Source organism: Colletotrichum godetiae (assembly GCF_030913485.1).
Source record: "Colletotrichum godetiae strain CBS 193.32 chromosome Unknown BDP55scaffold_5, whole genome shotgun sequence".
In the NCBI taxonomy this organism is placed as follows: Eukaryota; Fungi; Ascomycota; class Sordariomycetes; order Glomerellales; family Glomerellaceae; genus Colletotrichum; species Colletotrichum godetiae.
The window spans coordinates 1,275,371-1,298,287 of NW_026851253.1; the positions used below are offsets into that span (position 1 = coordinate 1,275,371).

Genomic DNA, 22,917 nt, shown 5'->3' on the forward strand with positions numbered 1-22,917 from the left:
CCCCTTCTACAAGTAGGCATCTCTTGGTACACTAGCACATGTATACACGTTCTCTCTACATGCCTTTTTCTGTCTCTCAAACTCCCCTCTTGGACATTGGTCCCTTTTAGTACTGCAACACGCGGGAGTTGAGCAAGCTCGCCCGCTCCAACTCGCCGAGGACACCGCCACCAGCAAGAGTCCACTTCTCCGCGACGGACGACTCGTCGATGCGCGCGCGCATGAGACCGCTGGCAGCCCAGTACTCCATGACGGCGCGGGCCTCCTGGCGGGTGATACCGCTGACGTCGAGGGTCTCGACGCCGCGGACGACCTCGTAGACGCGGTCGTCATAGCCCTTGAGGTACGGGTCGGGGGTGGGGACGAACTGGTCCGCGGCAGCAGCGGCGGACTGCGCGAGGGCGAGTTCCATGGAGGGCGATCGGGGCGCGTTGCTGCGCGAGGTGGCTGCGATGATAGCGCCGCCGTTGGCGAGCGGGGTCTTCCCTGCGAGGGCGTCGGCGAAGAGGCGGACGAGGGTTAGGTCGTGGGCGTGGACGAGGTTGTAGGCCGGGTCGCGGTAGGCCGAGATCTTCATGATGTGGGAGAGGCCGTCGAGGGTGAGGAGGACGGGGGGAGCCGTGGGATTGGTGGTGAGTTCGTGCCAGAGGGCCTGGAAGGCGGGCCAGGCGAACTCGGGCTCCTTTGCGGCGGTGGCGATGTCGAGGAGAGTGCCGTCCTTGGGGACGTGAAGGAGCTCGGGGTACTCCTTTGAAATCTTGTACTGCTCCAGGACGGGGCCGCTGGTCTTGACGATGGTCTGGAGGAGGTTGAAGGTGTAGGTGGGCTGGTAGAACTGGATGGGCTTGGTGTTGGGCACGGGGCTGTAGTCCGCGTTGGAGTTGGTGAGGTCTTGGCCTGATGTACTTGGTTAGTGAGGGACGCTTTTCAGTGTTCGTCGGGAGGAGATAATACCTTCGGGAATGTTAATGACAACCCAATTGTTCATCAGCGAGTGAGCCATAGCCTGCAGCAACAGCATGCTCTTTCCTGCAATCTTGCCGCCCGTCAATGCCAATCTCAACGTCTGCTTCTCCTTGACGGCAGCATCCAGCCGGCCCGCAAGCTTGACAGTTTCCTCCCTGACCAGCATATGCGGCCTCCGGAACAAGGCCCAGTTCTGCGTCGTCTTGAACGCCTCGAGCGTCCGGAGCTTATCGACCAGGTTGTCCGGCAGGCCGACGACGGACCCCTTGCTCTCCGCCGCGGCGAGCGTCTCGCTGGTGATCTCCTTGAGGCCCTCGACGGCCAGAGCGTTGTTATTGCTCAGCGTGATGCGCTTGCGGAACGCCTTTCTCTCGCCGGGGTTCGGCTTCTTGACCCTGACGTTGTCCCTCTTCTTCTTGGAGTTTTGGTTGATCTTGCCGCGACGGATGTGCTTCCCAATCATCTTGAGGGTGCGCGGGGCAGCGTCGGCCGACGAGGTTGAGAAGGGGGCGGCGCCGGCGACGGCATATGCGGTGACGACGGGGACGATGCGCTGCGAGAGGAGTCGGGGTGCCGTTGCTGCGGCGGTCGTGGGCCTGGTGAGGCACCGCGCGCAGTTCGCTGCGGAAGCCATTGTGTGTGTGTGTGTGTGCGATTGCCGGAGGAACAGGGGAGTAAGAAAGAGGACGCCGGTTTCCTGAATCGATTATCGGTGAGGTGGATATTCGTTCTGTTTTATTAAAATGCCATTCGAATGGGGGCCGGCCAGCGTTTCGTTTTCCGTCCGACGCAGCTTTCGCCCTTGGAGTTTGCTGGTTCGTCGTGCGATTGGGAAGCTCTCCCCAAAAAGTTCGATGGTAAATTCTCGGGACGTTAAAGCCACACCCCCTAGTAGCACCCAATGACGGGGACCAAGGTGCACCAGCCAATTTGAAACGTTGATTGGCTGCATTAACAGCCGGCGTGGCGGTGTCAGTTGTTCCGATTCTTATCGCTATCGCCCGTCGAAATTTCCTAAACCCAGCCAGCCAAAAGAAAAAAAGTTCTGGAGTATACCACCTTGGTTGCGCAACCGCCAGTACTAGACAAACACGACACTCAACCCATTCGAAAGGGAAAACCCAGCGCAAACCATAGACAGCACCTTAATTCGATTTCGCGACAAGAGAAAATACAATACACACACAAAATGGCGCTCTCCATCTCGCGCCCCAAGCTGCCCGTCGCAGTCAACAAGCCGACGCCCTACAACTTCGACCTCGGCCTGCTCCTGGCCAACGACCCCAACCCCCTCGAGCTCGACAAGTCCGCCATCGAAGATTCCCTCGCCGCCACCGCCCGCGACGGCGCCCAGGCCCTCATCAACCAGCTCCTCACCACCTGCCCCCTCCAGAGCACCCCCGAGGGCGTCCTCCTCTCCCTCCCGGACCCCTCGACGGCCCTCCCACGCGAGAAGCCCGTGCCGGTCGCCAAGGAGCCCACCAAATGGGAGCGCTTCGCCGCCAAGCGCGGCATCAAGCCCAAGACGCGCGAGCAGCGCCGCAACCTCGTCTTTGACGAGGACACCAAGGAGTGGCGCGCTAAGTGGGGTTACAAGGGCATGAACAAGAAGGGCGAGGACGATTGGCTCGTCGAGGTCGATCCCAAGGAGGAGGCGAAGCGCAAGGAAGGCACCACCTGGCAGGGCGACAAGCGGAGGGAAAGAAAGGAGAGGATCAAGCGCAACGAGAGAAAAATGAGAAAGAACCAGCGCGAGGCCGGCGAGAAGCGGGAGAAGCGATGAGGAGAAGGGAAGTGAGAGGAGGCTTTGGGTGCGGAATATGTAATGCTTCGGGTTTTGGCACATGGTTACGGCGTTCATACGGTGGAAAAAAATCATTCTCGGCATCTTTTGTCAAATGGGAGAAGGGCATCGGTATCTCAGAAAAGCTCATGGAAGCGCTTTGTGGCCCAAGATTCGGCCCGCTACAACTCACGTTATTACGAGCAATCTAAGTCTTGCTGTGAACTTGTCCTCCGATTTTGTTTTGCAAAAAAGGGGGCATATGACGTGGGTGTCCCCGCGCGCGTCCCCTTTTGTCCTACATACAAGAGTCCTATATTGTACAGAGATCCCACCAACCCCTGCAGTCATGTTGTTCGTGGCCCTTATGAATCGTCCCCCGTCCCCCATCCAGCATCTTGTGAATGCTCCTCGCTCACCCAATTCCTGTCATGCTACTAAAGACCAAACCACGCTATATCCGCGGCACCTCACCAAAGCAAAAGAAGGAAGAAAAAATTAGGTACCCAAACCTAGAGCTGCTACTGGTGATACCACTCTGATGTAGCTCTGGTTGCCAGGAACCTGCATGTCGATGAGAGCTCGGCCAACGCAGTTTCCTGAAAACAGTAAAATCGACGGCTTTTGTGATATGGTTCGATGCCCTGGGGGTATACCAAATAGCATAATGCTGTGTCGCAAATGAAGAGGCACCCGGCCTGTGGTTCAAAGCCATCCGTTCATGCCATGACTTGAGCGACATCCGATATTGGCTTGGCACAGGTCCGGGGCCGGGAGAGACGCTCGGAGGAGGAAGAACGGAAGTCGTCAGTGGCGTGAATGTCGTCAGTGATGTTGTTGATGGTGATGCTGAAGTGTTCCCTATACACACGAGTTCCGCCTGGGTATTCGAGGAAGAATGAAACTAAAGGATGCTCAAAATGGTGTTTTAGAAGCCGAGTGGTGAAAGAGGTTTGATGGGTGACAAGGGCCGCAAGTCATTCGAGCCCCGCGGCTCGCGGCCGCTGTCAATGGTCAGCGTCGTACCCATCGTTGAGCTGGATGCGACGCTGCCATTTGACTCAGAAAGTTGGAGGGGCTTTTTTTTTAGCCGCCTGTCTTTCTCCTTGGTCTGCTGCTCGGCGACAGCGCTGGACTGCTTACTGCTTTCTGCCGAAGACGATCCCGCCCTGTCGTCCAATGTGGTAGGAATGGGTTCTTCCTGTGCTGCAGGTGCTGCTGGCTCCTCGCTCGTCTCACGAGAGGGCTTGCGCGGTTCCGAGAGGCCTTTCGGGGGCGGCTGGTCGAAAAGTTGATATTCCTGTTCAATGAACTTTGCCTCGTTCTTGCAGCCCTTCCAGCAGTCGCGCCAGTCACAAACCAAGAATCTGAAACAGAAAGCGTCAATCTTCATGCATGGTTGGAAGCAGATGCAGAGATTCCTGAAGTCCATCTTGTTCTTGTCGGAGTGCGCCAGTAGCAAACTGAGATGGCAGGTGATTGCGAAAAGGAGGTAGTAGTTAAACGGCGAGAGGTTCGAAAGCTCTTCAATCAAGAGTGGGGGTACAGTTTCGTAGCCGGCGCATTCTCTCGCAACTCGCTCCTGGGCTGCCTTGGGGAATAGTTCGTCGGGAAGCTCTCTGAGCCAAGCCTTGAGCATGGAGCCTATGATATTAATGTCGTAGAGATCCGGCTGTTCGAAGAGGTTTACATCGTACTCTAGAGAAGAAGGGTAAGCTAGGCGCCAACTTTGCGTGGGCTTGTGTGCTGAACGAACCTTCGTCAAACCTCCTCTGCCACTTCTTGATCTGCGGACCGCTGCCAGGCACACGGTACAAGCCTTCTACATCGCAGCCCTTGTAGTTCAAGTAGTCGATCGCGCGCCACGGGAATGCTGGCATCCAAAACTCCGTTTTGTCTCTTGAGTCCTCCAAGCGCTTCGAGATGCGTGTGCGACGTGTCTGTTCGACGAGAGGCAGGTTGATTGTCCTGAGCGTGTAGTGCTCGTCATCAATAACAGGCTCCCTCTCCGTCGTGCTTCCACTGCGGCCACCCTTGCCAAATAACCGGTTGCTAATAATGTCTCTGCCGCTCTTCAGTCCTCCGAAGAAGCCACCGTTCTGCGAAGATGAGTTTTGCCGAGGGTGGTGATCCTTTTCCCTGTGGTTGTCCTTGTGGTTCATTTCCCGGGGTGACGCGCGGTCTTCCGAGCGATTCCGCCCGGTAGAGTTCACCATTTCTCTGGCAAACCTGTCGGGCCCAGTATTGGTGTTGTTGTTGAGCGAGTGGTCACGACTTGTCGAGGTATGCGACGGTTCGGGTTCGACGATCGTTACTGGCACCGGGCTGGGTTGCTTGTCTCGAGAGCTTGAGCCGTCCTTGTCGCGAAGCGACTTGCTGCGGCTCAGAAGACCAAATGGCTTCGATTTGGACTTCTTGGACGAGGAGGGTTGGGCAGGAGAGTTATCGTAGTCGGCAGCAGAGGCTAAAGGCACGTCGGAGCGGGACGGCAGGGTGGGTGCGGGCTTTTGGACGGAGTGCTCAGCATAGGACGGATCTGCTGGTGAAATGGCATACGGGTCAGCGACTGAAGAAATGGTCTCACGATAGGCGAAACGGGGGATGGATCAGGTAGTGGGCCCTGGCTGCACAGGCAGTGGACACTGCGGTCTCAAGAAGGAAAGTTATCCTCGTACCTAAAGGTTGGGTGGGTTGGCTGCTCATGGGAGGAGCATTGTCGGGGCCCCTCGACATACTTTCGCCTCTCGAGTCAGGGTACTGGATCGGGCTCTGTTGGTGTTGCTGGTGCTGGCGCTGAGGGTGTGAGGGAGACTGCGAGGGGGAGACGAGAGAATGGGACGATTTGTTGGCAGACTTTGTGAAATTGAAGAAGAAGCCGGCGGCCTTGGAGGGTCTTCGGGTTGGCTCGTCGGGGCGGTGCTGTTGTTGGCGAGGGCTGATGGGGTTGTGCTGATGATGCTGGCGAGGGGGCGTGTCTTCGGAGGCGCGGTGGAGGGCAGAGGAGATGGGTTGATACTGCTCGAGGTCGTCGTCGTCTTCTTGATCTTGAAAGTTTCGATGCTCGTCAGTCAACTGAAGAGACTGCTTGCTACTGGCGCTGGGCCTTTTCGGAGTGAACCTAAAGGGAGAGCGCGGAGATCTGGGAGAGGACTGCGATTTAGAGCCAGCGCTTGGAGGAACGGCAGAGGCGAGGGTTTCAGCAGAGCGCGGCACGTCTTCAGGCTGATCGGAGGCGGCTTGAGATTCAGACAGCGTCAGCGGCTGTGGTGCATGCTTCCGGCCCATGGTAGGAAATTAATGTGCCTCGCTCTCTTAATTTTCCCCGGGTCGCTGAGTGGAATAGGAGATTTTGGGGGCCCGGTCAAGGATGATACCCAGAGGGCGCGGCGACACAGACAAGGCGTAGGTGGGCGGGCGGCGGCGGCGGTGATGGGTGAGGTGGTGGCAGAGAGGCAGCGCAGGAGCTCCTCAATCAGGTCAGGGCCACCCAGCTTGGGGATCCGTACGGTACGAATCAACAGCCCAGGGTAAGTATGGTGGTGTATCTGTAAGGTGAGGTGGATGAGGTGAGGCAGACTCCAGAGAGACACCAGGCCTGCATGGGCTACCTCAGGGCTCAAGCTGTACGAAGTAGTGGTATCCGTAAGGTAGAGAGACTGTGTGTATGTACTGGTGCGGCAAGGAGAGAGAGTAGTGCGACGGGGAGACACAGACACACAGGGCACAGAACAGGATCAGAATCAGGATCGGGATGGGATGGGATAGGTTGAGATGGGACGGGCAAGGAGGCCCAGAGACGGTCCCTATCCTGATTCGTTCTCTGCCGCAGGAGGGCCAGTTGTTTCGGTGCACGCACTGGGACCAGACGGATCAAGCATCTGTCGGGGATATAAGGAGGTGGAAGGGGGGGTAAACCGTAATAGGCCAGATGGAGCAGACAGGCTAAGGAAAGCTGTAGTGGGCGATTGAGGGAACAGAGATCACCTAACCTAACTTGACAAAAGGTGCGGGCGATGGATGTGTGCAATGTCGAGAAGGAAGAGGGTGATGAAGGGTGAGAGAGGGTGTGTGAGTGTAAAGGTAGGGTACCTAGGAAAGAAGGGGAGGGGGGGATAGCTAGGTACGTAGGTGACCAAAGAGTAAGGTAAGGTGCAACGCAAGGCCCCTTGAGATAAGCACAGTATCGCTGTTTTTTGAAGGGCGTTGGAGTAAGGTGAAAGCAGGCGTTGGAGACGCCGGGCGTGTAAAAGGAGGCTGATGCAACTATGGGATGGGCGTTGCAAGTTGGGGGACGATTGAACCAAGGGTACGGGCTCTGGCTTGACTTGTTTCTGGGTTGTTCCCGTTTGTATTTCTGTGCAAGAACAGCCAGGTGGCTGAAAAGGGTTGGATGTGAAGGAAGTCTCAATTCTTATTAAATATCAACAACGAGCAGAATGACTGTGAGGGGGAAGGGGGCCAAGAGAGCATCGGACAAGAGAGAAAGAAAGAGAGAAAGAAAGCGAAATACAATGGCCAAGGCTTGATGATACATGGAAAGTTGCACTACATACGTCCCTACAGCTACAGAATCAAGTTCGAAGTACCTACCTTGCCTTAGGGAGAGCGAGGCATGTCTACCTTATGTCCGTGCCTGTACCTGGAACCGGGAGCCAAGCACACGATCTGTAAGGTACAGCTACATGGGGTGGAGGAGACCCTACCAACCTCAGAGGGAAGGCAGGCGCTTGCTTTCGTCAAGTTCCTGCACAAAAGAGAGGAGAGACTGTGGAGTCACCAGCTGTTACCTCAGACAGTGGTGAGAGACGTCCGAAAAGAGGCGTATTTCCGTTGGCTCTGAGTGGGTGGAAGATGAGTAAGAGGGGGGACTCGGGAAATCTGTCACTGGCAGGAAGGAGCCATGGCCCGGTGTGGATCCGACCCTGAACGGGACCTGGCGGAGGAAGGCAGGAGGGGGCCGGGGGTGGTGGTGGTGACAGGCCTCGCCATCGACACCCGGAGCTTGGAGGAAAGAATGGGGGGGCACAAAACGCGGCACGACAGGGAGAGAAGGCACTCCGGTCGCAATTGCCATTTGGTCTGTTGGTGCCAATCCCGACAGGCACCGGGTGAGAACGTTGGGCAGGCCTCTGTGGGGGCCTTGGGGGCGCATCCAGGCTTAGCTGCCACGGGCTGTGCTGAATGAGCTGTCGGGTCTCTCTCTGTCTCCCAATGACGGCGCATCACACTTGCTCCAATTGAGCACTAACATCATTTGCTGTATTAGCCACCACCTCGTGTTGGCCTCACGCTACCTTACCTCACCTTATCCAACACGACATATCGGAATACTCTCATCTTGTTGCTCAACTCTCTTTAATTACCATGCCTGGCTCTACGACTCTTCGTACGGCGTCACGCGTGCGCATCTTCCCTGGCGCATTGATGCCGTAAAGTGCCGGTCAGGCCTCAATGCGGCTCTGGCGATTGAATCCGATACATTCTTCAATCTGCCTCCTTACTTGATCCATTCTCCCTCGTCACTGCAATTACCTCAAGCGGTCTTCTACCCACCAAAGACGTCTGAAGAGCCATGGCTGCTTGCGGCCTAGTTGCGTCAACAGCCTTAGTCGACCGACAACGAACAAGGCCAACGGCTTGCCGCTTGCCAGTCTCATCCACCAGTCGCTGCGCACAGATCGCGGTCCGGTCCTCCTGTAGTGTCGATTCGGGCAACGCACGTCTGTTTGACATTGACATTGCTCAAGCTATTGGGAAGCCATACCTGCCAAGCACTATTCTGGACGAGCCTTCTTGGGTCGCAGACTCAACCATGCCCGCCTCACCATCAGGTCAGCATTACAAGTGCCTTCTTTGAACTGGCGACGACTACCAGGCCATTCTTCAATGGTGTCCTCCAGCTTGGGCGCATTGTATGTGCCGAAAAAGAAAAACACCCCAAACATATCGATGGTCTTCTCATCCGTATCACGATTCGTATTCGCAAGCGGCATAATTAGACTCAGCACCCGATATGGCCTAGGCCAATCGAGGAGAGTTATTCCGATGGCGGTGACCGCGTCTTCCTTTACAAGCTTATGTACGGATGCTGAGCTGTAAGGAATGTCGTTAGGAGTAGGCTCCGTCGGTGCTCCATGCCAAGGCATTGAACGAGTGCCCTACACAACTTGACATTGCCTGTTGAACTACCAGGCGGCCAAACTCTTGAAACACAATTGATTCTAGGATTGCCACGTTTTGTATCGCCTGGAATGTGAGCAGCGCCAGGGGCACTTACTGCTTGCAGCTGCCCATGTAAGCTTTAAGCGTTGCGTGACCTCATGACACAACTTCCGGACACACCTTGGAAACAGCGGTCTCTTCAGTCGTCTATCTCGGGATACATTGATTGGCAATACCGAGACGGTCAGTGACTCCGCAGCATTGCGGCCGTCTGTGGTCCCATCGCTCGGGCATCAAGCTGTGCGCCGTTATATGTCGTGGTGACGGCACCTCCGAACTCCGATAGGCGCTGCGCAAGTTCAGGTGACTGACCACGAGCGGATTACCTCAAAGGTGAAGGGAGGGATGAGGGCTGAAGTAGCCTGTCATATGGAGCACGACGTGTCAGAACACTACACTTGCAAGACGAGGCTAGGCGTTGCCGACAGAAAACGGAGCAACAGACTGATCTGGCGTGATGTGACAAGTCGCGACGCAGCCAGCACGCTACCGATGCACTCTGTGCGGTTCTTCTGCACGTTCAGACCCTTCCAGAGTGTTTGGAAGCCCGAGTCGAAGATCCCCTTGCTCCGTCCAACGACGAGCTCGGTTCGACTCGCTCAACTTGTCTCCCTGGCCCGACAAGAAGAGAAGCTTGCCGACTGCCCACTGATCTGACGGCAAGGAGTCGCGCTACTGCACGCCCATCTGCAAAGCACAGGCAAAACGAAGCCATCTAGCATATCATCGCCTCCCAAGTCGTAAGCCTCGGACTGGTTGGCAACCAACCAACGTGCTTATCCTAGCTTTCGTTTCGAACCGAGCACGTCAAGCGTTGCCGCAACGTGCCGGCTCAAGCCTTATCTCACAGGATTGTGCCGAAAACGTGCATTCTCTTTGGTCAGAGGGCTATTTTTGAGCAAAGTTATCCAGAGGGACGAGACGACGGGTCATGGCGCAGAAGTGGTAGAAACTCTGCCGAACTATAGGCTGGAGCTGTCGTCATTCTCACTTGTACCAAGTCCCGAATTGTCAATGAAGATGTTCAGAAAGGCGCCACCACTGGGCTCGTTACTTGTCGTCCGCGATGAGAGCGTTGAATTCTCTCAGGTATGCAATCGGCATTGCAGCGCTTACTGTTAATTCATTTGTCAAGAAGGAAGCATTTCCATGTTATGGAACAAGATCCCTCTCTCAGCCACTACTAGGCATTGGTCTTTGTATGCTTGTTGTGGAGGAGTTACCTCGGCATCAATAGTCGAAGGTGGTTGAAGTTGCTTACATCCGATACCAGCTATCTACAGATCCAGTAACCCACTGTGTTTTGGCTGCAGTTCGAACATTCCGCATCACTACAATCAACTCACATCCCACGGCATGTCGTCAACGGTTAACTGCCTTCAAGTGTATAGCGGGTTCGTTAGCTGGTAGACATCCCGTCTACTCCGTATGAGAGTTACCCACTTGCCGCGGCGATCTTCCTCGGGTATGGTTTGATGTTGTCAAGCCCACCGAGCTTTTGTAATTGTTAGTTCAGTACGGAGTACATCAGCTCTGGAAACATTGACGAGTCTCCCTGGGCCATGTCAAGAAAGATGGAACACCTAATACAACACTCTGCATTCGGGGTACTTGGTTTCTATCAGTGCCGCCAAGATCCGCACAGGACTGATTCTCAATGTCAACAGTCTCGGTCCGAGAAGAGCTTAGTTCAGGCACACAACCGATCACTCTGAAACTCGGTAGTGTTTCTTCGACAAACGCTGGGAAAAGCCCCGCAAGGTGTGGGTACAATGTGTAAATGTCAACAACGCCCCGAACGGTGTCCGGACGGAAGAGACCCAGAAAAGAGGGTTGGTACGCGCACATGGCAGCGTGGCAGCGTGGCTTCGCCTCTGGTGCTGCTGGCTCCTGGCCTGGGCCGCCTGGCACAACCTGAATGATGGATGCCGCCGTCAATACGGATATGGAAATGGCACGTATCCGCAAGGTAGGTACTGTGTATGCTTACGGAGGAGGGGGCGCGACTTTAGAGTCTGGATGCGCAGGTTTGGGCCCGACACAGCGCTTCTTCTTACTCGGGAGAGAGCAAGCTTCTGGCCCACGCCATCTCAAAAAGACAGGAGGGGTGCCCGATATGTCATAGTTCGCCCGGCGGGCATGAGGTTATTCGCAGGATCAAGCCTGCACCAATCTTCTTCTCACTGCCCATTTTGCCCCCGCTCCATTCTTGCCTTTCTACTGTGTACAGTAACCCTTCAGAGCAGCGTTGGAGACTCCATCTCTACTTGCGATACTTTGATGATGGGTCTTGCGTAATCTTCATCCACCGGGGATGAGATCGGGCCAAAGAGCGGTTTTTTAATCCTTCCTTGTCGTCGATCCCAAAACCTAAAGTACTTTCCCGCCATCTGGCTACCTATCCGGGATAACTACAAGATCAAACGTTTGTTGGTCCGCAAGGTTCTGCGAGATGAGTTTCTGTGCCGCTATCAATAGCCGTACCAAGCACTATCCTCCTCATCTTGATGGAGGTAGTTACTTGTAGTCCGGTTAGATAGGGCTGTTGTAAATGAGGTCAGAAAGAAGATGGGGCTATGCCAAACGATCCGATTTGGTCGCGCTGCTTTGGGTCCCATGGTTCCGCAGTATAGAAGTATGGTCTATTGCCAGGAACATGACCCAGTCCTATGGAATGACCGCAGGACTAAGATGAGCTGGGTTCTGCCTCTCAGTCATCTGTTGGATTTCTAGAACCTGCAAATCCAGTGATTGGATTGGCATTTGAGCTGGCCGCAGTTCAAGTGATACTGTATCACCACCTAAAGTGAGCGAGGTTATCACCAAGTATCATGGCGACGAGAAGTTTCCGGGCAATGAAGACGTCACGGACGTTACCTTCGGCTCCGTTGAGCATGGGGCGCAGGCTACACACCTCGGTGAGGCCACCCCACACTCCACGGGCCGGCAGTCGGCGGAACCATGCGTACCGGCCCTGACCACCATTACCTAAGCGGACAACCTCACCTCATCCATCCTCTTACGCCTGCCTAGGTATTACTGAAAAGACCAAGTTCGGCTTTAATTCTTCATAAATTCTTTCTGATTCTTCCCAGGCTAGTAATACCCGGAATCAAGTACTACAAAAGTGGGAAAACCCGAACTAAAAAAAGAAGTGGCGGCGTCATGGCGGCCCAATTCGAGAATCTGCCAGACGAGCTCAAGCTCGCGACGGCGGCGCACGTGAAATACGTCCAGAGCCTGGATACCCGCAAAGACGAGTACGACTACTGGCTGACGGAACACCTGCGCCTCAACGGCCTCTACTGGGGCCTGGTCGCGCTGCACCTGCTCGGCCATCCGGAGGCTCTCCCGCGCGCTGAGACGATTGATTTCGTGCTCTCGTGCCAGCATGAGAGCGGCGGGTTCGGGGCCGCGCCGGGCCATGACGCACATATGCTGTACACTGTTAGTGCTGTGCAAATTCTGGTCATGATTGATGCGCTGGATGAGTTGGAGGCGAGGGGGAAGGGGAAGGCGCGGGTTGGCAAGTGTAAGTTCATTACATCACACACTCCTCTCTCTCGTTACGATGCTAACATGGTCGTCTCAAGTCGTTGCGGATCTCCAGAACCGTGAAAGCGGTACCTTTGCGGGAGACGAATGGGGCGAGGAGGACACGCGTTTTCTGTATGGCGCGTTCAACGCCCTCTCCCTCCTGGGCCTGCTCTCCCTCGTGGACGTCGACAAGGCCGTCGCGCACATTGTCGCCTGCACCAATTTCGACGGCGGGTACGGCGTCAGTCCCGGCGACGAGTCGCACTCAGGCCAAATCTTCACGTGCGTGGCGGCGCTGGCCATCGCGGGCCGGCTGGACCTCGTGGAGGCGGATAAGCTGGGCCGGTGGCTTAGCGAGCGGCAGGTTGCTGGTGGCGGGTTGAATGGCAGGCCAGAGAAGGACGAGGATGTGTGTTATAGCTGGTGGGTGTTGAGTAGTCTCGAGATTATCGGGCGGACACACTGGATTGATCGGGGGAAGCTTGTGGCGTTCATTTTGCGGTGTCAGGATCAGGAGTTGGGGGGCATTTCGGATCGGCCTGGGAATACGGTCGATGTGTGGCACACGTGTTTTGGGATGACGGGGTTGAGTTTGTTGGGGTATCCGGGGACGGTGGAGGTTGATCCGGTGTATTGTATGCCGAAGCCGATTGTTGATCGGGTGTTGGGGAGGAAGTTGTCATGAGCTGTTGAGAGGGATACAGACTCTTTGCCCGACTTGACAGGGGGGCATACGGTTGAAGGCAGACATCTGATACGCGTTCACTTCCGTGACTTACAGACTTGTGGCCTGCGACGGGAGTAGAGATATGAGGATACAGGGCGAGAGCGAAGCAAACGGTGTTAGCATCTTCATGTGCTGCGTCGTCGCACTCACGACTCGCTTTGAGATGGCTACTTGGGACACTTTGAAGGCTTCAGATACCCATGAGAACAACTTAATGATAAATGAAGTAATACATGACCGGCTTCTGTCCTGTAACATACGTATCGTGCTTTCTTGGAGTTATATACGTAACCAATCTGTCCAAACTGCTCAAGTTTACGCATTCTAGTGCCTGGTCAATTAGCTGCTACGCTATTCTCCTCTAACTAACTCTAATACTTCAAACATCGCATTTTATTCTGGTATACTGTCATCCGAAATCTAGTTTTATGTCGCCAAAACCCCGCGGACGAAAATCGAACTTGTGCCCCTGGCACGCTTCACTGCCTCACCACCCACCCCCCGCGGCCTAATCTCGAACTCGCATAGAGAACACCCTCACACCGCCCGCCCCTCATCCCATATCCTCTTTCGGCATCAAATCACCCAGTCACGTGCCTCGCGGTCGGTGCAGGCTTAGCGTCTCCGTGATACTGCCCTCCACCACAGGAGACCGCCCACCCGCTCACCGAGCGGCTCCACCACACGCGTCTGCCTTCCTCGTCTCGCACACTTCGTCCTCCACGACCATCAAAACGAATCCAACTTCTTCTTCCATACCGTCGGAAGTCTCGATATCTTCAACCTCTTGGAGATTCCATCCACCAACACACCAACTCTTGGACTTTGATCGTCTCATTCGATCGCCTGTCTGGGCTTTTCCCTCTGCTTCGAATACCACCCTGTCACAACACCTCCGCCTCTCTCAAATTACAAGCGTCTGTACAACACCGTCGCATCTGTATCTCTCTACTCGGCCCGGATTCATCTGTATGGTCATCATCAGATCGCCTTCACTGTCGCAAAACACATCACTAAGCACTGCTTTCAGGACAAATATCCTCATCCTCCTCGGCTATCCACGAAGGGATTTCAGCAATTCACAGATTGGCATCGACAAGAGGCACTTCGAATACTTTTTTTCTACGCCAACGCCCTTTTACCAGGAAGTTCAGGAACTAGGTACGTGGCGTTGTTTATTTTCACGTCAACATAATTATCAAACGCCTTCTTTGGCTTCATTTTCCACATTTCCACCTTTATGTCTTCTTCGTCCAATGCTTTTCAGATTGGTCCTTCTCTTTTGTCGCATTCTGCTACAAACTTCCGTCTTTTGTGTTGATATCACTGTTCTTGTCACACTGGGTGAATCTCGCCATCGAGTCCCATTTCCGTCTCGGTCTACACTTCATCGAGTGAGCATTTTCATCGCACTGCCCATTTCGTCGCAACCTTTCATTTCTGAGGTGCCCCGTCTGAACAAGACTCTTATCGCAGCTATTCAGTGCTATCACTCGTCCTTGCATGCTCTTTTCGTCTCTACCTATGAATATTGGAAGATTGTTCAAGCTCTAGGTGAGATTTTATGTTCTCAGTGGTACGTTCAGAAGTTCTTGCAAGTGCAAGTGCTGGAACTATACTATCTGGTTTACGTCTTCTCTCAAACACAAGAGGTGAGAGCCACTCTGAAGTGTGCTCCTGACCTGGCCCCTTTTTTCCAACACAGAGATAGCAAGTGCTTATCTCTGTTCCCGCCATAAGAGCTCTGTTTGATTCAGGTGGCTCCCGCCAGTCCTGTTCATTCTGGAATAGCAAGAACTAGTCTTTGGTCTTGCTAGTCTTCTTCAAGTTGAGACGGCGAGTGTCAGTCTTTGATCCCGCTACTTCTGTTGGACTTGAGACGGCGGGAGCCAGCGTCTGATCTCGTCAGTTTTGTTCAAGTTAGGACGGCGAGAGTCAGTCTCTGTTCCTGCCAGCCCTGTTTGATTTGGAACGGCAAGAGCTATCCTCTGATCTCGCCATTCTCACTGGACATGAGACGGCGAGAGCTGCTCTCTGCTCTCGCCAGTTCTGACAACTTACAATGGCGAGAACCAGCCTCTATTCCCGCCGGCTCTGTTCAACCAGGAATGGCGAGAGCCAGACTCTGCTCTCGCCGTCTTGGTCCTACTGCCGAGGGATGGCAACAGCCCTGGGCTCTCTGCACCCGCTCCAGTCTCTTCTTTTTTTCTTTTTTCTAGACTGGAACTCAAACTCTTCTTCATTTCCTCTACAACCACATCAACAGTCTTGACCTACTCATACTTACCTTTCATTACAGAAGCAATCTAGTTCCTTGAATTGGCGATACAATCTATCAGCCAGCGCAGCAATTCAGAAACATACGCGATTCTTCTCAGAGAGTCTTTTCGCGGTTTTCAGGACACTCGGTGAGCCAATCCCTCGACAATCACAAGTTTTTCGAGAGAAGCCCTTACTAACGAAGCCAATCTATCGATACAGAAAAAGACACAAGATATCCCGTCTCTTATCCATGGTTTTCAGCATCAACAGCTGATCTCTCAACTTGACCTCAATCCGTGGTACTTTGGTAAGCCATTCACCTTCTTCCTGTGAGTGAGGCGTGTCTGTTGCGACATGGCCGGGTTGCCAATCGGACGGGAGTCCAAGCATCGAATTGCCGCCGTTCTCCCGGGCCAATGGCCAGATGGTCGGCGACGACATGTTCAGGCCGGGGGCTTTGGGGCCCGAATCGCCGGCGCCTTCCTCAGAATGACGTTGCCCCTTTCCGTCAGGTGACAAGACTAGGACTTGCCTCTGCTCGTTCCACAGGTTTCCAAGCTGTTGGGAAAGAGCTCTTATCACAGCGTCCTGCATTACCGAAGAATCTGTCACTGACGAACGCATTTCCAGGAAAGAGTACCAGAACCTCGAGAACCACCTCTTACCGCATTTCGATCTCATATCGGCGTACCTTCTCCCTTCATTTTGGACGGCAAGCTTGTTGTTACTATGGATAACATCATTCTTCCCGTCTTTCCGAAATGGCTCCCAGACGTCAGGCAGCTCTTGCTGCGGAAGCCGTAAGTACATCCCTTCTCCTATCTGGAATCTATGTCCACCCTCAGGGCTTGCACAAGAGTCGTTGTCGATGCATCCGTTCTTTCGTCGGATACTCCCAAACATTGACACTCCTCCTCCCATCACAACCACCCTTTTCTTCCATTGCCACCTCCCATTTGCCTTGAGCATTTCGACTTCACTCTTTGGCTTTCATTGCTGGGTGCTTCCCTCCCTCTGTCTGCTGTTATTCGGAATATCTATCGTTCTCTTCCTCCCCTCGTTTTGTGTTTTGGTTACTACGAGCAGACAAGCTTGTCTTCCATCCCATTGGCTCTGTTTCAGACCATGGAAAGACGGCTAGTCAGTAACGACTGGTTGCATGCATTGAATTGGGGCTGCTAATGCTGACTCTGGGTAGAACATGGCCGCTGTTGCAGCCCACGAGGCCGACGATGTCACCCCGGTCAAGCTGCTTAAAGCATCCAAGACCAAGCAACTCAAGCCTATCAAGATCGAGAAGTCGTTCACTGTCAAAACCAGTGGCAAAGCCTCCGACTCCGGGGACCCATCCGATGACCCTAAGCCCTCGGGCAGTCCTCGAATTCCCCTCGTCTGCATTGTCTGCCCGAGCACCCCACGCTTCTCCGACCTGTCCCATCTTCTGACCCACCTCAGTTCCAAGGGCCATCTTCAGACCCAGAACGATGTGAGAATTCGCTCCAATGATGACCTTGCCGCCTCGGAGGCAATCGCCACCTACGATAAGTGGTACAAGGACTATGGTATCGAGCGTATGCTTGCAGAGCGTCTCAAGGCTAAGGATGAGAAGGCGAGAGGTATCTCGCGACCTGGACAGCAAGCTTCTCAGGTAGGCTACCTCTTGAGCAAATCTTTCTTCATGAGCTGACTGTAACAGACCCTCAAGAGAAAGAAGGCTCGTTCGATCCTTGTCAAGCGTGAGGGTGATAACTCGATGTTCACGCCTCCTCCCACTGGTCGGCTCCTTGGCCAGCAGCAGGCCATCACGTACTATGGCGACAATGACAATGTCTCGGCTTCGACTCCCACCGATAACTCCACTGAGTGGAGCCCCGATGACTTGGAGTCTGCCAGACTCAAGGGAACCGTCTGGCCGGGCATGGGCATCTTTGATGCCGCCACTCCTGACCAGAAGAAACAGCGCAACCAGCGCAAGGACGCCTCTGTGCTTCGCAAGATGGAGCTTTCGTCTCAGGCAATCACCACCATGGAGATAGTGGCCAATCTGGACTTGGAGTTCGAGAGAACTCGTGATGTCTACGACGCACCTTCCGTCGAGGGAACTCCGGTTAGTTAAATCATAGGCTATTTGGCAAAGAAGCAATCCACTAATCACCCTGATCACTCAAACAGGCCGTCAAGAAGTCCAGACGTCGTCAGAGACGTATTGGTGCCGCAGAGGAGGATGACAACGCCTCGGGCATTGTTGTCAAGGAGGAGCCCGCTAACGATGCCGCTCATCGGGCATCTTCTGCTCTGGCTATGCAGATCCAGAATGGTCTCTACAAGCAGGAGGAAGTTTCTGAGCTCGACAACGAGTCCCTCTCGGAGAAGTTCGATGTCACGAGCGACATCGCTAGCACCGCCGACGGTGACAGTGATGCTCTCGGCTACGTTGGAGGCGATGTGGAGCTTGACGAGTCTCTCAACGATGGAGAGCTAGGCTTGGGCCAGCATCCTTCCCACAAGTACTTCACCACCGTTCCTGGTCGGGGTGCCGATGTGTTCCAAGGTGGCAGCGCTGCCGGTAAGTTCCTGTACTACATCCTTCCTCCTGCTCACCCACTGACTCCGTTACAGGCACCAAGGCTTCGACTGCGGTCAAGGATGAGCCTAGGTCCATCCCCAACAACCCTCATCATGTTAGTAATGTTGTGTGTATTAACCCCTATGTGCGCAGATTCGATGTCCGCAATCGTATACCCCTCCGGTCGATGAACGCGAACTCAAATCTGAGCATGGCCTCCCCTACTCCGGTTGCGAAGCAACTTCCACGTCGAATGTTCAAAGGAAAGGAGAATAACAATGATGTACAGGAACACAAGATGGCAAGCGGTGACTTGTATGGTGTCAACAACACTCACTTGAACCAGGCCGGAATGTCCAATAACATCACATTCGACCCCAACCTCTACCAGGCATACCCGATGCCTGACATGTACCAGTTCAACCAGCTCTGGGGTAACCCGATGATGCGCCCCGCCCACCATGGATTCAACCCCATCAATGCCAACCACAACCATCAGCATATGATGTTTTCTCAGCAGATGACCATGCCGAACACATTCCCCACCGGCCACCATGACCACGCTCAGGGCTCGGGCGTGTACCAGAATGGACATGGGGCTTAGTTGCGTAACTCGATGGCATTCCCGCTAGCGGCATGGGTTCATCACAAGCCACCATGGCGGGAACGTTGGGTATGCGGATCTGGGGGTTCGAAAGACTCTTCATCTGGGATTCGTTCTTTCACTTCTTTCTTTTCAAGTATGTCTAACTTTCTGGCGAAGGCGGAGTTGAGCAGTGCTGATACAATACAGTTGTTCGAGTAGATACGCAATCTTCACTTGCGTCCCGTTCTATCACCAGACCTCTTCGGGCTCAGGGCGAGGTGTGGTGAGCTTTCCTCTGGGAACGACTAGGCTTGCTTGCGGAGCCTCGCCTGATAGCGTCGGGGCGGAACACGGGGTAGTTGAGAGGGCGAGAATAGGACACATGCTGCTAGGCTTGCTTGATACTTGCACGCAAGGAATCATGGGGAATGTGGTGGAACATTCATACGCAGTGGCACTGCAACGAGCCCCGCTAGGTTTCTAGAACTTTACCCATCGACTTTTTTGTTTCGGTAGGCATAGGAGGCTATAGATAGCGCAGTTTTCGGTTCTTCGCAGTCATACCGCGCCAACTAGGGACGGGAGACGCACTTTCGAGAAATAACACAGGGATTCATAGTACAGATGTTTTATTTGAATTGTCTGTGATACGTTTGACTACAATTGCTCAATGTTTGAGATCAAATGATCAAGCTGGTCGGGATTCGTCTCCAGCACTTCGGCGAGAAGACGAGCGGTGCCTCTTAGTCTCCGGACTTTTACGTCCTGCTCCATCTCGCGCGACCTCTGCGAGGCGACATCAATGACCTTGCGGGGTATACGAGCCAGACGAGCCACATTCAGTCCATATGACCTGTGTGCAACACCTTCGCCAACTTCGTACAAGAACGTAATCTCCTCATCGGCACCCGAGTCATCATCCCCATCAACGTCACCTTCCTCAGCTCCGGCCCCGGCACCGGCTTTACGGGTAGCCGTGAAGCGCATGTGGACGTTCTTGACGAGACCTTCGCCGATTCCCTCGGCTAGGCGGGCGAGGTTCTGGTAGTGCGTGATGAAGAGGGTGAGACACCTATTCTCGCGAACCACGTGGTCGAGGACGGCGTGGGCGATGGCCGCACCGTCATGGGTTGAGGTTCCTCTGCCTAGCTCGTCTAGGATGACGAGGGAGCGCGGGGTGGCAGCGCGGAGAATCCGAGCTGTTTCCGAGACCTCGACCATGAAGGTGGATTCGCCGGCGGCGAGGTTGTCGCGGGCACCCATGCGGACGTGGATTGCGTCTGTGAGGGTCAGGGAGAGAGCGTCGGCGGGGACGAAGGAGCCTATTTGGGCTAGGAGGACGAGGAGGGCGACGGCGCGGACGAAGGAGGATTTGCCGCCCATGTTGGGGCCTGTGATGAGGTGGGCTAGCGGGGAAGGGGAGGAGAGGGTGGTGGTGAAAGGGATGTAGGGGTCCGAGAGGGTGTGTTCTGCGATGGGGTGGCGGCCTTGGGCGATGGAGATTGTTGGTTTGTTGGTGGTGGAGGGGAGGAAGGTTGGCTTGCTGTAGCCCGGGAGGGCGGCGACGCGGGAGAGGGAGAGGAGGCAGTCGAGGGTGGCGAGGGAGGAGACGGCGTCGCGGAGGGGTTGGTAGGCGTCTGCGATTGTGCGGAGGAGGCCGGAAAAGGCAGCGTCGCAGGCGGCGGCGAGGGCCTCGCGGTGCTGGTCGCGCTCGGCGATGAGGCGGACGACGGCGGGGGTGTGGAAGCGGGAGAGCTTCTTTGTGCCCGAGATTTTGATCCACGAGGCCGGGACGGATTTGAGATCCGTGTTGGGCACCTCGATGAGGAACTCGATGCACGAGACGGTGACGTAGTCGACGGGTTTCTTCCGTTTGAGGGAGGCGGCGGCGTCGGCGCGGTGCTCGTCGAGGGCTTGTTCGACTGAGACGATGCCCATTTTGTGGTCTTCAATGTCTTCGGTCTGTTCTGATTCGCGGAAGAAGTTGTACTTGTCGTCTTTGCGGGCGGCCTCGGGGTTGATCTTGTCGAGGTGGGAGACGACGAGGTCGAGGATCTGGGGGAGGGAGAGGACGGCGGAGGCGATGAGGGGGGAGGTGAAGTCTGTTTCCTCAGCGGTTTTGACGGTTGGGTATTGCATGGCGATGCGCTGGAGTGTCTGGAGGACGGAGAGAAGTTCGGGGCGGGTGCATTTGCCGTAGTAGATGCGGATGAGGCTGCGCTCGAGGTCCGTCTTTGTGCCGGCGAGGAGGGTCTCTAGACGGTCAACCTTTGCGGAGGACTGCTCGTCGACGAGCTCCTGGACGGCAGCGACGCGTTCTTCGAGTCGGGCAACGTCAAGAAGAGGCCGGCCTACCCATTTGCGAAGGAGGCGCTGGCCGAAGCGGGTGGTAGTCTTGTCCAGGGCCCAGAAGAGAGAGCCGCGTTCCGAGTGGTCGGTGGCGTTGCGGTAGACCTCGAGGGCCTCAAGGGTGGTTCCGTTGAGGAGCATGTGCTGGCGCGCGGAGAAGCTGGTGAAGTTCTTTGTGAGGTCAAAGACGTGCTCGAGGCCGTATTCCTTCAGGTGGCTGATCATGGCGGAGAGGCAGACGGTGACGGGCTCGGGGAGATGGAGGATGCGCTCGAGGAGAGCCGAGGCGTCGGCGTCGGGGGTCTGCTGCAGCTTGTCGGCGTAGAACTGCGTGACATGGGAGTATGCCTCGGCGGCCATGGTCTTTGTGCGCGGGACGCGCTCGACGCGACTGCGGTCGCCAAAGACGTTTGTGCTGCTCCCCGAGAGGTGTTGAATGAGCTTGTCTGACCCCTTTGTGAGGTCGCCGACGATGACGAACTCGCACGGCGAAATGTGCAGCAGCCGGGTCTCGATTTCGCTGCGCATGAAGCCGTCCTCGAATGTGTCGTAAATGATGTCTCCCGTAGTCGGCTGTACGGCTACTATGCCGACGTCAACCTTCTCGTCGGTGCCTTGGCCCTTGGTAGGAGTCTCAGTGATGCAGAGCAGATAGCCACCGGACGGAGCGCCACCATCACCACCTGTTTCGAGTTCGCCATTCTCGTCAATGTAGGTGCCCTTGGTGTAGACGTTGGTCAACTTCCGGACAAACGGGGCGTTGCGATTGTCACCGGCCTTCTTCAGTGCGGCTGTCTCGATTTGGCGGACCACGCCGACCTTGTGACCAGCAGCAACGAGGCGCTTGGCGTGAACGGGCAGTCGATGTACCGGAATACTCGCAGAGGCGAACTTTTCCAGATGTGCTTCGGAGGGGTGCTCGTCGTACCGGTACTTGCCAGGTATGCACACGATGCTGAGCTCTTTGGCGGCAACACGGGCATCTTCGCCAAAGAATCGGAATTTGTAGCCCACCTCTACGATGAGGACCGTATCCAGATGCTTCCGCTTGATGTCGAGGAACTGGATCTCCATGGGCGTGAGCTTCTTGTTCGCTCTCGCACCGCCCTTCTTCGCTTTGGGGGCCGGCGGGGCTTCGTCTTCATCTTCGTCGCCTTCACCTTCCTCCTCCTCGGCAGCTTCGTTATCGTCTCCTCTCCGGCGCCGCCATAGCATACTGTCCGGATGGCCCAGCTTCTTGACAAACTTCTTGTGTAGCTCCTCCTTGCGCTGCATCGTGGACGGATCTTGGTCCTCCTCGTCGTCCTCCTCGTTCAGATCTGAATTCTGGCTGTAGGCAAACCGTCCCGTCCTAGCGGAGGCTGCAGAAGCCTTGGACTTGGGCTCAGGCTCGGCGGCCGGCTTGGTTTCTGGTGTAAAGAAAGAGCTTTTCCCCTGATCCGCAGCATTCGCCTTGGCATCCTTATCTCCCTTTGCTTTCTTGGAGCTCTTGTCCAGCCCATTGTTGCCCCTATCCGTGTCCTCCTCCAGGGGACGCTTGCGCGAGGATTCGGGCGACTCAGGCGGGCTCGTTCGTGCTTCGGACTGCGACTTTTGGAAGGCGGCGGCGAGGCCATTGACGGTCTTTGGCTGGAAGAAGTTTGTGAGCGACTGCTGCTTCTTTTCAGGCGGTTTCGATTTGGGCGCCATATTAGACCAGAGGTGCTCACGGGGAGCTGGCGGCCTTTTTGGGGGTTGAGGGACTGTGCAATGGGAGATGGGAGTTTTGAACGTCGTTGGTGATGTCAATTGGAGACGACCCCCCCCCCGATTTCCTTCCATTTAGTCGTCGCGTCTGCCGGGCGGGAGCGCGTTGAGAGGTTGCAGGGGTGCTCCACTCGAGTTTGGAGCTTACAGGGGTCAAAGCCACTACATTTCCA

General features: G+C 55.3%; 7 protein-coding genes across 7 annotated transcripts; 4 read left to right on the plus strand and 3 right to left on the minus strand.

The window, feature by feature from the left end:
- Positions 1-106: 106 nt before the first annotated feature.
- BDP55DRAFT_627661 (mitochondrial ribosomal death-associated protein 3-domain-containing protein) lies at positions 107-1,600 on the minus strand (the record flags this gene model as incomplete). The annotated part of the gene is made up of 2 exons (XM_060571786.1): positions 107-897; positions 955-1,600. The coding sequence occupies 2 exons, from the start codon at positions 1,598-1,600 to the stop codon at positions 107-109; spliced, it is 1,437 nt and encodes a 478-aa protein (XP_060434678.1).
- Positions 1,601-2,155: 555 nt separating this feature from the next.
- Positions 2,156-2,749, plus strand: BDP55DRAFT_690737 (ribosome biogenesis regulatory protein; the record flags this gene model as incomplete). The annotated part of the gene is made up of 1 exon (XM_060576896.1): positions 2,156-2,749. The coding sequence occupies one exon, from the start codon at positions 2,156-2,158 to the stop codon at positions 2,747-2,749; it is 594 nt and encodes a 197-aa protein (XP_060434679.1).
- A 928-nt stretch (positions 2,750-3,677) lies between these two features.
- On the minus strand, positions 3,678-6,034 carry BDP55DRAFT_690738 (uncharacterized protein; the record flags this gene model as incomplete). Its single annotated transcript, XM_060576897.1, has 3 exons — positions 3,678-4,447; positions 4,506-5,315; positions 5,425-6,034. 3 exons carry the CDS (start codon positions 6,032-6,034, stop codon positions 3,678-3,680), a joined length of 2,190 nt encoding a protein of 729 aa, XP_060434680.1.
- A 5,948-nt stretch (positions 6,035-11,982) lies between these two features.
- On the plus strand, positions 11,983-13,537 carry BDP55DRAFT_649219 (prenyltransferase and squalene oxidase). Its single transcript, XM_060573897.1, has 2 exons — positions 11,983-12,503; positions 12,565-13,537. Exons 1-2 carry the CDS (start codon positions 12,137-12,139, stop codon positions 13,191-13,193), a joined length of 996 nt encoding a protein of 331 aa, XP_060434681.1. The 5' UTR covers positions 11,983-12,136; the 3' UTR covers positions 13,194-13,537.
- Positions 13,538-16,582: 3,045 nt separating this feature from the next.
- Positions 16,583-17,665, plus strand: BDP55DRAFT_315565 (uncharacterized protein). The gene is made up of 2 exons (XM_060566716.1): positions 16,583-17,145; positions 17,194-17,665. Exons 1-2 carry the CDS (start codon positions 16,699-16,701, stop codon positions 17,611-17,613), a joined length of 867 nt encoding a protein of 288 aa, XP_060434682.1. The 5' UTR covers positions 16,583-16,698; the 3' UTR covers positions 17,614-17,665.
- Position 17,666: 1 nt separating this feature from the next.
- Positions 17,667-18,756, plus strand: BDP55DRAFT_315560 (uncharacterized protein). The gene is made up of 3 exons (XM_060566715.1): positions 17,667-18,063; positions 18,117-18,178; positions 18,353-18,756. The coding sequence occupies exons 1-3, from the start codon at positions 17,799-17,801 to the stop codon at positions 18,665-18,667; spliced, it is 642 nt and encodes a 213-aa protein (XP_060434683.1). The 5' UTR covers positions 17,667-17,798; the 3' UTR covers positions 18,668-18,756.
- Positions 18,757-19,261: 505 nt separating this feature from the next.
- Positions 19,262-22,824, minus strand: BDP55DRAFT_649258 (muts domain V). Its single transcript, XM_060573898.1, has one exon. The coding sequence runs from the start codon at positions 22,817-22,819 to the stop codon at positions 19,307-19,309; it is 3,513 nt and encodes a 1,170-aa protein (XP_060434684.1). The 5' UTR covers positions 22,820-22,824; the 3' UTR covers positions 19,262-19,306.
- Positions 22,825-22,917: the final 93 nt, after the last annotated feature.

Coding starts and splice junctions, on each gene's coding strand:
- BDP55DRAFT_649219 (XM_060573897.1), top strand. CDS start 12,137: ATGGCGGCCCAATTCGAGAATCTGCCAGACGAGCTCAAGCTCGCGACG. Junction 12,504..12,564: donor GAAGGCGCGGGTTGGCAAGT/GTAAGTTCATTA, acceptor GGTCGTCTCAAG/TCGTTGCGGATCTCCAGAAC.
- BDP55DRAFT_315565 (XM_060566716.1), top strand. CDS start 16,699: ATGGCCGCTGTTGCAGCCCACGAGGCCGACGATGTCACCCCGGTCAAG. Junction 17,146..17,193: donor CTGGACAGCAAGCTTCTCAG/GTAGGCTACCTC, acceptor TGACTGTAACAG/ACCCTCAAGAGAAAGAAGGC.
- BDP55DRAFT_315560 (XM_060566715.1), top strand. CDS start 17,799: ATGCAGATCCAGAATGGTCTCTACAAGCAGGAGGAAGTTTCTGAGCTC. Junction 18,064..18,116: donor CCAAGGTGGCAGCGCTGCCG/GTAAGTTCCTGT, acceptor ACTCCGTTACAG/GCACCAAGGCTTCGACTGCG. Junction 18,179..18,352: donor TCCCCAACAACCCTCATCAT/GTTAGTAATGTT, acceptor AATGATGTACAG/GAACACAAGATGGCAAGCGG.
- BDP55DRAFT_649258 (XM_060573898.1), bottom strand. CDS start 22,819: ATGGAAGGAAATCGGGGGGGGGGTCGTCTCCAATTGACATCACCAACG.